The following is a 14678-nucleotide window of genomic DNA, read 5'->3' as shown; positions in this document are numbered from 1 at the left end:
GCCCGTTTGGGAGCTTTGGTATAATCCCCATGGTCCTTACGGAGTCCCCAGCATCCACTAGGACGTCAGAGAAAATAAGAATTTACTCACCGGTAATTCTATTTCTCGTAGTCCGTAGTGGATGCTGGGAGCCCGTCCCAAGTGCGGACTCTCTGCAATACATGTATATAGTTATTGCTTAACTAAAGGGTTATTGTTATGAGCCATCTGTTGAATGAGGCTCAGTTGTTGTTTATACTGTTAACTGGGTATAGTTATCACGAGTTGTACGGTGTGATTAGTGTGGCTGGTATGAGTCTTACCCTGGATTTCAAATCCTTTCCTTGTAATGTCAGCTCTTCCGGGCACAGTTTCCCTAACTGAGGTCTGGAGGAGGGGCATAGAGGGAGGAGCCAGTGCACACCAGATATAGTACCTAATCTTTCTTTTAAGAGTGCCCAGTCTCCTGCGGAGCCCGTCTATTCCCCATGGTCCTTACGGAGTACCCAGCATCCACTACGGACTACGAGAAATAGAATTACCGGTGAATAAATTCTTATTTTTCCAGTACAGAATCCCCTAATTTTACCCCATTTAGTAGGTAGGTGTTATTTTTGTTCTTGTTACCACGGTCCTAATACTGAGCCTTGCAGCACACCACTTAGCATTTCAGTCCAAATTGAAAAAGATCCATTAACCACAACGCGCTGCTCCCTATTATCTAACCAGTTTTTGACCCAAGTGCATATTGTGCTTCCTAGCCCTGATTCTTGTAGCTTGTAGATAAGTCTCATGTGTGGTACAGTATCGAACGCTTTGGCAAAATCTAAAAAGATTACATCCACCTCTTTACCCTGGTCTAGGTTTGCGCTTACTGTTTCATAAAAGCCAAGTAAGTTGGTTTGACAGGATCTGTCCTTCATAAACCCATGTTGATTCCTTTTAATGACCTTATTGACTTCAAGGAACTTCTGAATACTATCTCTTAGAATACCTTCCAATACTTTCCCCACTATAGATGTAAGACTAACTGGTCTATAATTACCTGGTTCAGCTTTACTTCCCTTTTTGAATATAGGCACTACTTCCGCTATACGCCAGTCTTTTGGAACCATACCTGATATTACTGAATCCTTAAAGATCAAAAATAGCGGTTTTGCAAGTTCAGAATGAAGCTCCATTAGAACCCTTGGGTGAATACCATCGGGACCTGGTGACTTATTAATCTTTAAATGTTTTAATCGGTCACAGACTACTTCCTCGCTTAAATAAGTACCTATCAGTGGGATATTCTCATTATTGAGATTATATGTTAGTCCCTGAATTGGGTCCTCTCTAGTAAATACTGTTGAAAAAAAACTCATTTAGTGTGTCCGCTATGTCATTATCATTTTTGCTTAAGGCTCCCAACTTGTCTTTTAAAGGGCCTATACTATCCTTCTTTAATCTCTTGCTATTAATGTATTTAAATAATTTTTTGGGATTTGCTTTGCTTTCCTTTGCTACTAGTTTTTCAGTTTCTACTTTAGCCGCTCTTATTTCCTTTTTGCATATTTTGTTACATTCCTTATAGTGCTGAAATGACTCTGCTTCCCCGTCAGATTTGTATTTTTTAAATGCTCGCCTTTTCTTGCCCATAAGTTGCTTAATCTTTTTATTAAGCCACATCGGTTTATGATTTTTATTCCTTTTTTTGCTGCTCGTAGGAATAAATTTGAGTGTATTTTTAGCTAGCAGGAATTTTAGTACCTCCCATTTCTCCGTAGTATTTTTTCCTAAAAACGAACCTTCCCATTCAATATCCCTGAAAAATACCCTCATCTTTTCAAAATTTGCTTTGCTAAAGTTTAGAGCCAGTATAGGGCTGTTTATGGAAACTGATATTGAATGTGACCATATTGTGGTCGCTGTTTCCTATGGGTTCTCCTACTATAATACCTGATACCAAATCCACATTGTTTGTTAATACCAGGTCTAAGATTGCATTGTACCTAGTTGGTTCCTCAATTAGTTGAACTAAGTAGTTATCATTAAGTGTGTTTAAAAACATATTGCCCCTAGCAGTATCACATGAATCGTTTTTCTAGTTTATCTCTGGATAGTTAAAATCTCCCATCACTACTATGTCTCCTACTCCTGCTGCTCTTTCAATTTGCTTTAGTAACAATTCATCATCAGATGCGTTGATACCAGGCGGTCCATAGCATACACCCAATACTAACTTTTTTATTCCTTTTTCCCCGCATGCAATTTCTACCCATAATGTCTCGACAGTGTCTACAGTCCCCTCCTGAATATCTTCCCGTATATCAGGTTTTAAAAACGGCTTTACGTAAAGACACACCCCTCCACCCTTTTTATTTAGTCTGTCTCTCCTAAACAGTATATAGCCCTCTAGATTGACTGTCCAATCATGAGATTCGTCCCACCAAGTTTCAGTAATGCCTATAATATCATACTGTTTGCTTGCTGCAAGTATTTCTAGTTGACCCTTTTTACCAGTAATGCTTCTGGCGTTTACATACATACAACTAAGATAAGTATTTTCCCTTGCGTTAGGGACATCTTTCACCTTATGTGGCAATGATGACCTGTAATCGTCATTGGTTAGTGCTTTGGTAAAATCTCTTTTAGTACCCATGTTAGTAACCTTACCGCCTGCTCTTACCCTCCCCTCAACTTCTCCCCCATTTCGTTTACTACCACCATCCCCACTATTCTCACTGCATGACCCGTAGTTTCTAGCTAAACCCTCCCCCCTGGCTCCTAGTTTAAAATCTCCTCCCCCTCTTTTTTTGTTTAAAGGAAATCTGTTACAGGTTGAGTATCCCTTATCCAAAATGCTTGGGACCAGAGGTATTTTGGATATCGGATTTTTCCGTATTTTGGAATAATTGCATGCCATAATGAGATATCATCATGATGGGACCTAAATCTAGGCACAGAGTGCATTTATGTTTCATATACACCTTATACACACAGCCTGAAGTCAATTTTAGCCAATATTTTTTATCAATTTGTGCATTAAACAAAGTGTGTCTACATTCACACAATTAATTTATGTTTCCTATACACCTTATACACACAGCCTAAAGGTCATTTAATACAATATTTTTAATAACTGTGTATTAAACAAAGTTTGTGTACATTGAGCCATCAAAAAACAAAAGTTTCACTATCTCACTCTCACTCAAAAAATTCCGTATTTTGGAATATTCCGTATTTCGGAATATTTGGATATGGGATACTCAACCTGTATTTTAATTTGCTGCCAAATATTTTTATTGCGTACACGGTTTCGTTTTTTGTCCATCTCAAAGTTTGCTAAAATTAAGTGTTCTGTTTCATGCTGTTGAATTCCCTTCCCTTCTGGTACAGATGGTTCCACCCGAATATCACAGGTGTTGAGGCAGAAAATCTTTTGTTGACCCGTGGTGTGGACGGTAGTTTTTTGGCTCGTCCCAGCAAGAGTAATCCAGGCGATTTTACACTTTCTGTAAGGTAAGAGTTCATATGTACTTTTATACTGTTTCTTGTCTATGAAATATGGAATACTGAATAAAAGATATTCCACAGATTTTCAGCTGATAAGTTACTTTTTTATTTATTTTCTTTTCCTTTCAACATTTGTATTATGTTAAATTGTTTATGAACAGCAATATAATTCGATCCCTTCAGTATGTAAATTGGAATCCGCCAAATGTCCATAGAAAAGGTTTGGATTAGAGAGTATAATTTTGGAATTTCTTATTAGATCACATTTCATTTCTAATTTCTTATTAGATCACAATTAATTTCTCAATATTCTATAATTGAACACCTTAATTACAGCTTGAGACTTCAGTGTAGGATGCAGTGCTATATTCATGTTTAGAATGATTAAATGTTGACTTTTTTTATTGTAATCACTGTCTAGCATTTGTTGATATTTTTATATTATATTTATTTATACATATCGCTTATACTAGTAGGGATATTCAATTGGCACCAATCATTTTTCACAGGTTTAAACCAAATGTTTTTTTTTTTTTTTTTATTATGCTGTGACTACTGGCACAATGCAGTAACGTCTTAAAAAGGCTATTATGCTAAAAAAAAACCTAGTGTTTTTATTAAAAATGTTTAATGCCAGTGGCATACCCAGTGCTAATGCTAACTGCTCCATTGTGTGTGTATCTTTCTCTAAAAAGTGCTTTTGTTTTTTCCAATTTGTATTACTATCCAGAATTATTTCATTGTAATAAGTAGGACTAAATGCTTAACATTAACTTGTTTTTATTTTCAATTTCACGCACCAGAAAGATTCCATGTTTCAATCTCTGAGTGTTCTTTGTATGTATTAATATGTTTGGTCTATTTACATATATTCAGATGTAATAGAAATAAGAAACTTGTTTTTATTGAAATATGTAAAATAAATCAAAGTCTAATGTGAAGATACGGGGTTCTTCTAATCACTCAGACACAGAGCCGATGAAACCAGAGTGATGGTTTATTTCTCACAGCACACAGGAATAGATAATTCACAGGAAGCAGAAGTAAATATAGCCCAGAAACAGTATACAGGTAGCAGTCCAGATAGTAAGTCCCAGTAGAGGATTTAGGTCCACAGCAATTCCGTGCAGAAGTTCCAGATAAACAAGTCCATACAGCAGAACTATCACTGAGTCCACACAGCAGTGATAGCAGATTAGTCCATGCAGTAGTAGTAAGTACATATAACTCCACACAGCACTGTTGATGCGTTCCACAAGGTACCCTGGCAGAGAATCACCCCTTAGCCAAAGTCCTGCGACTAACATGAGGAGCTGACCTGCGCAACCTCTTTTAAAACTTTCCAAATGCCCATCATGCCGCACTCACCTGGGGAGGAGACGCAGGTTCCTGATTGGTGGGACCCCACCTCAGGTATTTCCCTACTCCCTCCCACAGCTGGCCTTCTCCTGCTGACCACATGCTGGGTCAGGCTCCGAGTTGTCTGTGAGAGACCAGGATGGGACAGGGGACAGTAAACAGAAGGAACAATGACAGGGAAATTGGTTTAAGTCCTGATTGTCCCCTGTGGAGGAGAAGCTTCAAAGAGACATTACCTGGTCCTCAAATGTATTTCCTGTGTGACCATATAAGGATCATAGATGGACTCAATAGGCATGGCAATGATAACCTGTAGTAACCTCATACCAGACTGGCATTCTCCTACAAGAACATAACATGACAGCACTAGGTGCCAGGTCACAGCACACCTGTATTTACCTGGGTAAGATTATAGTACAGAATATATAGGGTAATGGATGAACACACACATGGGGTAATAGTGACACAAGCCAGAGAGACATGGGAACAGAAGGAATAAAAAGTACATTAAACGCTATACAGATTGAAACACCACAAATACAGTATTAGCCCCCCCTATATCTTTACATTCCTTCCTCTACTTTTTATTTCTGTTCTTAAGTGTTGAGGAAACATTACCACCAAGGAGCGGTGGGTGCAGGTGAGAGAATATCATGTGTGTGTACCACCTGAGTCCCACAGGGTGATGTCACACCAGACCTATGTGGTAAGAGGCAGTAGTGTTAGACAACCAGCAAGGACAATATTACAATATGACACATTCATTTTCACCAGCAGGGGATTTAGCAATTCAGATGTTGGGTATTCCCACTCCGCAACATTGCAAACTTTTACACCCGGCCCACCTAGTGGGTGTACTAATACCTGTGCCTCTGGCACAACGGGGCAGGGAGTACCTTCCACCTCCCCCCCTTGCACAAGGAACAGCTGCCTAAAGGCAGGCCAATGTTGGGGTTCTGCCCCCAGCACTTCCGCAACTCTGTCCAGTCCTTCCTTCCTCAAACCCCAACTAGGGGGCTAGCAAATTTCCGTACAGCACGTGGTCTCAATACCTAGTGCTGAGGATGGACCCTTCATCAGAAACAATTCAGCTGGTGGCTGCAGGGGAGTCACCAGCACAGGCTGGTCCTGTGCCCGCGCTCCCCCCTCAAAAGCCAGTATCTCACCTGCAGCTCCTTCTGCGCACACCTCCTCCTGGATAACCTCCTCCCCCGCCAGTCCTGTGCGCTTGGTAGCTGGTGGGGTACCAGTCAGGGTTTTAACAACTGAAGCTTCCACAATTATCTCCACAACTTGCTCTTGCTCTGCAGATGGAAGGGGTGTGGGTGGCACTGTGCCTTCACCCTGGTAAAGGAGACGAGATAGCAAGCGGCATCTCCCAACCTCCACTTGATCTGTAGTTGCTTGGATCTGGCTTATGGCAGGCACATCCCTCGGCACATAGTTACAGTCCACACTGTCACAGGTATTACGGTGGTGCAACACATCCTTTTCTGGTTCCTGCTCTGATATTATGTTACCAGTCTCTGCTACCAATGTCACTGTTGAATCACAGGGTACGTACCAGTATTCACATCGCAGCTCCTCATTCCCCAAATCGTTAAAATGGAATAATCCTTCATAAACTTCTTGTGGAGTTAGGGTAGCAGGAGATACACAGGGCATGTTCTCATCAGCCTTCCTCAGTGAAATGAATGGGGCTGCCATTGCCAATCCGTCGCGATGAGCCTCCCCCAGCTGAATAAGCTGGGCATCCTGGAGCAAGAGGCCATCCGTGACTGGTATGTTTGTAGTCGGGGAGTGGAACAATACTCCCCCATCCATGGTGATCTCTTGGGCACAGTCTTCATTGATTCCCTGGCAGCTGGTTACTAGGTCTACATCTTCCACCTCAGCAAAAGGGAAGGTGTAGCACAGCTCCTCCTGGGATGTCTGTATTGTGGGCATAGCCTTCACTTCAGCGCTAGCCTCTCCCAGCATAGTACACCGGGCAACTGCTTCCCTTGGGTGTGGGAGAAGCTGTTGCAGACGGTGCCTTTCTGCATCCACCCTGCAACACTGGTCTAGCCATGCTGGGGTATCCAGGAGCCCCCGATCCATTGCCTCTTCCTCTGCCACAATGAAGCACTCCTCCAGACACTCCAGCTGTTCCAACACACTCATCCCTGGGCCGAGACGAAGGATCCACGTCCGGTAATCGGTGAACGCTTTTGTTGGATCCCGCTGATTCTGGAGAATAAGCTGGAGGATTTCCCTGCGAGTGCAGAATTGGAAAGGGATGCCTCGCAGCTGGCATTCTGCTATCAGCTCCTCCATGCTCATTTCTTCCAATGTGGTTATGGGCCCCGCTGACAAGGACTTTGCTCCCTTGGTAACAGGCACTTGCAAGGCGGACCCCTCAGTCATCTGCCTGGGTTGCAGCGGCCCCATTTTGGATATTTCCTCTGGCTCTAGCCCAGAAGATAATTGATTCTGGACTTGCCCTTCAGCCTCAGAATATTGACTTCTCTGCATCATTTGGGTCACTGTAGCAATCACTTCCTCTGTGAATTCTACAAACTCTGGCTCCCCCATCAGATTCCATGAGGCTGCCTCACTTTTACAGTGCAGGAATGCATCCCCCAGGTAACACAACTTGTCCTGTATGCTGGATACTCTCCAGCCACTGATCATCCGCATAGCTTCGTTCCAGTACTCCCAAATGTACTGCATCTTTATAGCAATCAATAACAGATCCGTCTTACCAGCCTGCCGATACACCGACACACCTCCATCCACGAGCTCCACTGCCCTGGGCGACATGAGGCGTTCATTTTCTTTCCTTGGAAACATTTTATTTTGCACAGGACTGACACCTGCTCACTTGTTACCACCTCACTGCAGATCCTCTTGCATTACATATGGCCTGATCCTCTGTTCTCTGCTGGGCCTTCACGCTTCCTGCGGTCGTTGTTTGGTGTCTGAATGATCCCACCGCTGCCGCCAAATGTGAAGATACGGGGTTCTTCTAATCACTCAGACACAGAGCCGATGAAACCAGAGTGATGGTTTATTTCTCACAGCACACAGGAATAGATAATTCACAGGAAGCAGAAGTAAATATAGCCCAGAAACAGTATACAGGTAGCAGTCCAGATAGTAAGTCCCAGTAGAGGATTTAGGTCCACAGCAATTCCGTGCAGAAGTTCCAGATAAACAAGTCCATACAGCAGAACTATCACTGAGTCCACACAGCAGTGATAGCAGATTAGTCCATGCAGTAGTAGTAAGTACATATAACTCCACACAGCACTGTTGATGCGTTCCACAAGGTACCCTGGCAGAGAATCACCCCTTAGCCAAAGTCCTGCGACTAACATGAGGAGCTGACCTGCGCAACCTCTTTTAAAACCTTCCAAATGCCCATCATGCCGCACTCACCTGGGGAGGAGACGCAGGTTCCTGATTGGTGGGACCCCACCTCCGGTATTTCCCTACTCCCTCCCACAGCTGGCCTTCTCCTGCTGACCACATGCTGGGTCAGGCTCCGAGTTGTCTGTGAGAGACCAGGATGGGACAGGGGACAGTAAACAGAAGGAACAATGACAGGGAAATTGGTTTAAGTCCTGATTGTCCCCTGTGGAGGAGAAGCTTCAAAGAGACATTACCTGGTCCTCAAATGTATTTCCTGTGTGACCATATAAGGATCATAGATGGACTCAATAGGCATGGCAATGATAACCTGTAGTAACCTCATACCAGACTGGCATTCTCCTACAAGAACATAACATGACAGCACTAGGTGCCAGGTCACAGCACACCTGTATTTACCTGGGTAAGATTATAGTACAGAATATATAGGGTAATGGATGAACACACACATGGGGTAATAGTGACACAAGCCAGAGAGACATGGGAACAGAAGGAATAAAAAGTACATTAAACGCTATACAGATTGAAACACCACAAATACAGTATTAGCCCCCCCTATATCTTTACATCTAATAACATTATTAATGTTAGAAAGCATTAAAACATGGTTAATCAAGGTTTCTAATACATGTTTAAAAAAAAAAAAAATGTACCGTATTTTTAGGACCATAAGACGCACCTGACCATAAGACGCACCTGACCATAAGACGCACCTAGTTTTTAGAGTAGGAAAACTGGAAAAAAAAAATATTCTGAACCATTTCTGCTTTATCATCCTTGCGCTGCCTCCCTAGTTTTCACCAACCTCTAAGAGATATTTCTGTGTGTTTTCTCAGACTCCTACAAGGATTCTGTACAGTGCAGCCTTTTGTCAGAGCCAACATAGACACACACATCAGAGCCAGCATACACATAGACAGACACACACACACACACACACACACACACACACACACACACACTGACAGTACCAGTGGTTCCCCGCGTCCAGGCTCTCAGCTAACGCTGCCCGCGGTGCACTCCTGAGGAGGGAGGAGGTGGGGGGGAGCGGGGGAGTCACATGATGCCGGCTCTGCTGCCGAGATGGGCTCTGAGATGCGGGCGCTCTGCTGAAGACGGCGCAGCAGCATCCAGGACCCGCCGCTACCCGCCGGCCGCCCGCGCTACCCGCAAACTCGTCTTATTCGCTCCATAAGACGCACATACTTTTCCCCCCACATTTTTGGGGAGAAAAAGTGCGTCTTATGGTCCGAAAAATACTGTAATTAAAGCATGCGTGCAAAAAAACTTAAACTGGTTTACTTTAAACCCAATTTTTTTTTTTATAAAACCTTTTTTGTTTTTTCAACCCTGATATTTCGGGAGGAATAAATGGGTATTTATCACTATTTTTGTCCAATGATTAGCATCGGGCAACTTAATCCCTGTTTTTTGCTCTTTTTCTCACGAAAAATGTTTTGTTTTCTACTGCAGGGTCCACCAGCTGTCCACAGGATAACATTGGGATATAAGGTAGCGACAGCGGATTGGCACCACACAATCAAAGCTTTTGGCCTCCCAGAATGCAACGGGCCCGTTATCTATATCCCTGCCTCCTGGCTCAGGCAATTCAGTTTTTTGTTTTGGTGAGGCAGGAGCCGGGCCATGGTCAATGGGCTGCTGTTTTTTTAGCAGCCATAAGCTTTTTTTATTTCATTTTTATAATCTTACTATATTTTTTGATCGATCTTTCTAAAAAGTGTCTTATACCTACCTTAGAGTCGCTCCAACAACTCCCCGCCGGGTTGTGACAAAGCTTACCCACATGTACAGTACTGTTTCGGCGGGCGTCTGTTTAGGATGTACTAGCAAGTCCAGCAGACGTTACCAGGCTGTGGCCGGAGCACGGGGAGAAGGTAAGGCATTGGTTCCACTTAGTAGGGGAAACGCGAGACACAGCCGCACTGTTTCAGGATGGAGACTACCGAACAGTCACTGATGCAGCTGCCACCTCGGGTACACCAGCGCTAGGCCTCAGGGTTCATAGGCTCCAGGGGGGTAGTATGAGGCCGCAGTCCCTAGGATTGATGTCAGCAGTGGGAGTAAGATGCTCCCTTGGTCACCCCTCCCCCCGGTTCATGACCAGTTTCCTCCAAGTTTCCAGCCATGAACTGAGTTCCCGCTTCCGTCTGAGATGCTGTGTATCTAAAAGGACCCTGTCGCTGCATATGCAGCTGTATGACTGGTGCATTGGTGTTCACTTGGGCGTCTGTGTTCACTGTAGGTTCACGGGGCGATTGTGTACACTAATAGCGTCTGGATCCACTCAGTGTTCACTAACGTATTGATCGATCCTGGAAGCGGGGTGAAGTCTCCCTGTATCTCACTCTGCTGAGCTGGGTGATACAGCGCTAAGTCTCTATCTACCTTTGGTACGAATTGTTGGATAGATGTCTGATGCTTATGAGTCTGTAAATTATTGCTGTTTTATTTCACTGTGTGACTGAATACGTTTAAACTCCTATATAAGCTAATGCAGTAATATGTTTCTCCTACATACTTGAAACGTATCTGTAGTTGATCAAGTGCTCATATTGCTTATTATACTAAAGTATTACCTGTGACTGATTGCTAGTGTGATTGCTGACTTTACTATTTTTTGGCAGTTTCTGTGTATTCCGATCCTCAATGCTGGTGTGAGGAGGAAGCAAAGCAGGGAGGGATCGGATTGTATGTCACTTTAACAAATTTGAAAGTGATTGCAGTCACAATTTGTGTAGTTAATACTGTTTCATGTAAAACTGCTCCAAACCCTTTAATTCACTTCTTTTTAGTAAGCCACATCGCATTTCCCATACTTATAAAGGGAAATGTGATATGGCCTAATTTACTAAAAAAAAATGTGAAAAAATACCGCAGTGTGCCCTGTGATAATCTCGCCAGATCACAGGGTGGCATTGCTTATAGGGAGGCATTTTCCCAGCTTTCTCCCCTGCCAGGGAAAGCTGAGTGGGACCCGGCTCCAGTGATCAGCTCTGTGTGTCCGATGGACACAAGCTGATCACAGTGTAAAAAAACAACAACAACAACCCTTTCTACACACTCAGCGCAACATAAAAATATACGTCCCTTTGTTTTCTTCCTTGGACGTTGGTGACTCCTTCTTTCAGATCTTCTGACAGCTAATCTCTATTCCGTTGACTCCAGAATGTGAAAATAAAAACAGGAATAACAACCACCAATGTGTAGTTCTTTCTTATTTGTAAATAGTCTCTATGTCAGTTATCTCTATATCGAGATTTTTAACTCCAGCGTACCAAGACTCACACAAATCAAGGTTAATATGTGCTCCTAAAGGTATCTTTATCCTCTCTTTTCAATCATCCAGTGTTCAATTCACCAAAGAATGTGAAAGTAGAAGTGAAATATTTAGGTGAAGGATAGTCTGGTTGGGAGCGTACCCTAAAACTCACACAGAGGATGGAAGCTGTAAACACATCTAGGTATCTTTGGGGTATAGCACACTGCGTACCCAAACTCACAATGCACGATGCAAGATGACTCCCATAAAGGTATCTTTCAGGAGTTGTAATCAGTCGGTCCTTTCTCCAACCAGATGTCTTGTGTGTTCAGTGTTAGCGTGAAAAACAAAATATACAATAATGTGTGGTACGTTCTCATGGGTCAATTTTTAAATTCAACAAAAGCAGTTTGGACCAACTCGTACCTACACACCAAAAATAACATGTGCCAAAAAGATTTTTGTGTGTCCTTCCTTTTAACTCCTTTGTGTAATGAAAATACACCACAAAGTGTGGAGGAAAAAATAGAGGGGAGTTTTATCCAAAAAAGAGAGAGCTGAGTAGGATGTGTACCCCAAAACTCACAGAAAGAATGCAGCTGGTAAACACATCTAGGTATCTTTGGGGTAAATTGTACAGCGTACCCGAACTCACACTGGAGGATGTACGGTGACTCCTATAAAGGTTTCTTTCAAACACTGTTTATTCACATCCATACGTCTCCGATCTTACAACTTAATATGCTCAGAAATGGGGAAAAAAGGGAAAAGAACAAAATGTGTAGTAGGTTCTGGAATAAGATGGTAAACTTAACAACAATATTCAGATCGAAGCGTACCCCCTCTCACACAAATAGGGAATGGTATCTTTAGATGTTCTTATCCTAGCAGATGTAAAAACCGAAATGAGAGCCCCAGAAGAAAACTGATCACTAAAGGATGCGTACCACAACACTCACAGAAACGGTGCAGAGATCAAACACATCACGGTATCTTTAGCATGTACAATATCCACATATATCTCGTACCCTGACTCACACTCTGAAGTGGACTGCTGCTCCTATCAAGGTATCTTTTCTAGGCGCTCTCCAGACCCAGCCGTTGTTATATCTGCCCCTCCTACAGTGCTCATGGTTTTGCCCAACTGCTAACACATTTGCTGCTGCGATCAACTCTGAATTAGGCCCAATGTCAGCTCCTATACCAGGGATAGGTTACCCTATTAACCCTTACATGCAACATTCCACCTTGGGGGTTAACACATCCAGTACAGGAATCGATAGCCTCTCAACAGAAACAGTCTGAAAGGCCGGTGGTAAGTAAATCACATAGACATGAAACAACATCTTCACAGTCCACACATCTTTCAGATGAGGACTCTTCTGAGGATGAGGACTCATTGCACTCCGGGTCTGCATACAGAGATGAGGAGGAAGGCCTCAGCTCAGTGGACATTCCTGAGCTAATTAGTGCTATGAAAGCCATTTCATCCTTAGAGGAGGCAGCAGAGCCTTTGTTAAGATCTAAGGCACCTGTGTTTAAACGTCCCAAAATAGTTAGAACGGAGTTTCCTGGGTCAGAACAGCTAACGGAAATTATGCAAGAGGCTTGGGTTACACCCAGTAAGAAGTTTAGAATTCCAAGGAAAAGGAATTCCCATTAATATCTTCTGACTGGGCACTGTTTAAAAAGGGAGGTGGCTCCCAAAGTAGATAATCATGTTATCCGATTGGTGCGAAAATCTCTATTACGTCTGCTTTTAACATCATTAAATGATGTCACGGATAGGAAAATAGATGGTTTTCTTAAAACCATTTTCTCCTTGTCTGGGGCAATCATAAGACCAGCCATGGCTTCGTCTTGGATGGCAAAAGCAGTGGCGGCCTGGGCTGATGCATTGGAGGATGACCTTTCAATGGCATCTAGAGATCAAAAATCCCATGTTGCACATATCAATTAGGCAGCTATTTTTATGGAAGAAGTAGCCTTGGATATGGGCACAATTGCTTCTCAGGCATCAGCCCCAGCAGTAGCAGCTCGCAGAGCGGTTTGGCTACGTACTTGGAAAGCTGACTCAGAATCTAAGAAGTTCTGGAATCTTTGCCTTTTACTGGAGATATTCTTTTTGGTAAAGAATTAAACAGTATTTTGGAGTCATAAGCAGACTCCAAGAAAGTGAAGTTTCCTACCACACAAATCCAAGCATAGAGTTCCAGCTTTTTCCTCCCTTTCAGACTCAAGGGAAAGCAAAAGGGAAGGGTTATGGCAAACCGTTTCAATCTGACAAGTCTGGTAAGACTAAAAAGCATTGAGCTACCAGACGGCTGGCTTCCAAATCAGTATATGAACCATCATCCTGATGGTGCAGGCCTCCACCTGGGAGTCCCCAGGTTGGGAGGCCGACTTCTTCAGTTTGCACAGATCTGGCAGCAGTCTACTACAGATGCCTGGGTGCAAGAAGCAGTATCTCACGGTTATGCGTTTGCCTTCAAGAAACATCCTCTTCAAAGGTTTTTTGGTTCCAGTCCGTCTTCAGTGGAAATGAAGGCCAGGCCTTTGCAAGAGGCAGTTCAGAAGTTGCTTCAGTCAGGATTGATAATTCCTGTTCCCCTGTACAACGTGGACAAGGTTTTTATGTCCAGAAGCCAAATGGGTCGTTCCGGCCCATGCTCAATCTCAGTGTGCTGAATAAGTACATTTGGGTGCCTCTGTTTCATATGGAGACTTTACATTCCATTATTTTGGCCATGGAGGTGGAGGATTTTATGGTATGCCTGGATATCCAGGATGCTTACCTTCATGTTCCTATAGCACTGTCCCATCATCACTATCTCCGTTTTGCTATCCTCCAGTAACATTTTCAGTTTCAGGCTCTACTATTTGGACTGGCCACAGCTACCAGAGTGTTCACCAAAATTATGGTGGTAATGGCATTTTATCTCCGTCAGCAGGGGATAAGGATTTTTCCATACCTCGACGATTTATTAATCCTTGCACAATCTCAGGAATTGCTTCAGTTTCATCTGCGGCAGCCAATAGCCTGTTTGCAGAGACACGGTTGACTCATAAATTGGGCAAAGTCATCCATGGTTCCATCACAACAGATGACTCACTTGGGGGCTGTGTTGGTTTCGAGTCTTCAGAGAGTAATTTT

General features: G+C 43.2%; 1 protein-coding gene across 2 annotated transcripts in view; it reads left to right on the top strand.

Annotated features, from left to right (window-relative positions):
• PTPN11 (protein tyrosine phosphatase non-receptor type 11) overlaps positions 1–14678 on the top strand; it is a 209001-nt gene that overhangs the window by 57370 nt on the left and 136953 nt on the right. For both annotated transcript variants that reach the window (XM_063964356.1, XM_063964355.1), the window contains exon 2: positions 3358–3480. In XM_063964356.1, the coding sequence (XP_063820426.1) occupies positions 3358–3480 (123 nt within the window). The remainder of the gene's footprint in view (positions 1–3357; positions 3481–14678) is intronic.

Source organism: Pseudophryne corroboree, chromosome 1, assembly GCF_028390025.1.
Source record: "Pseudophryne corroboree isolate aPseCor3 chromosome 1, aPseCor3.hap2, whole genome shotgun sequence".
Classification (NCBI taxonomy): domain Eukaryota; kingdom Metazoa; phylum Chordata; class Amphibia; order Anura; family Myobatrachidae; genus Pseudophryne; species Pseudophryne corroboree.
This window is presented reverse-complemented; position numbering and strand designations above follow the sequence as displayed.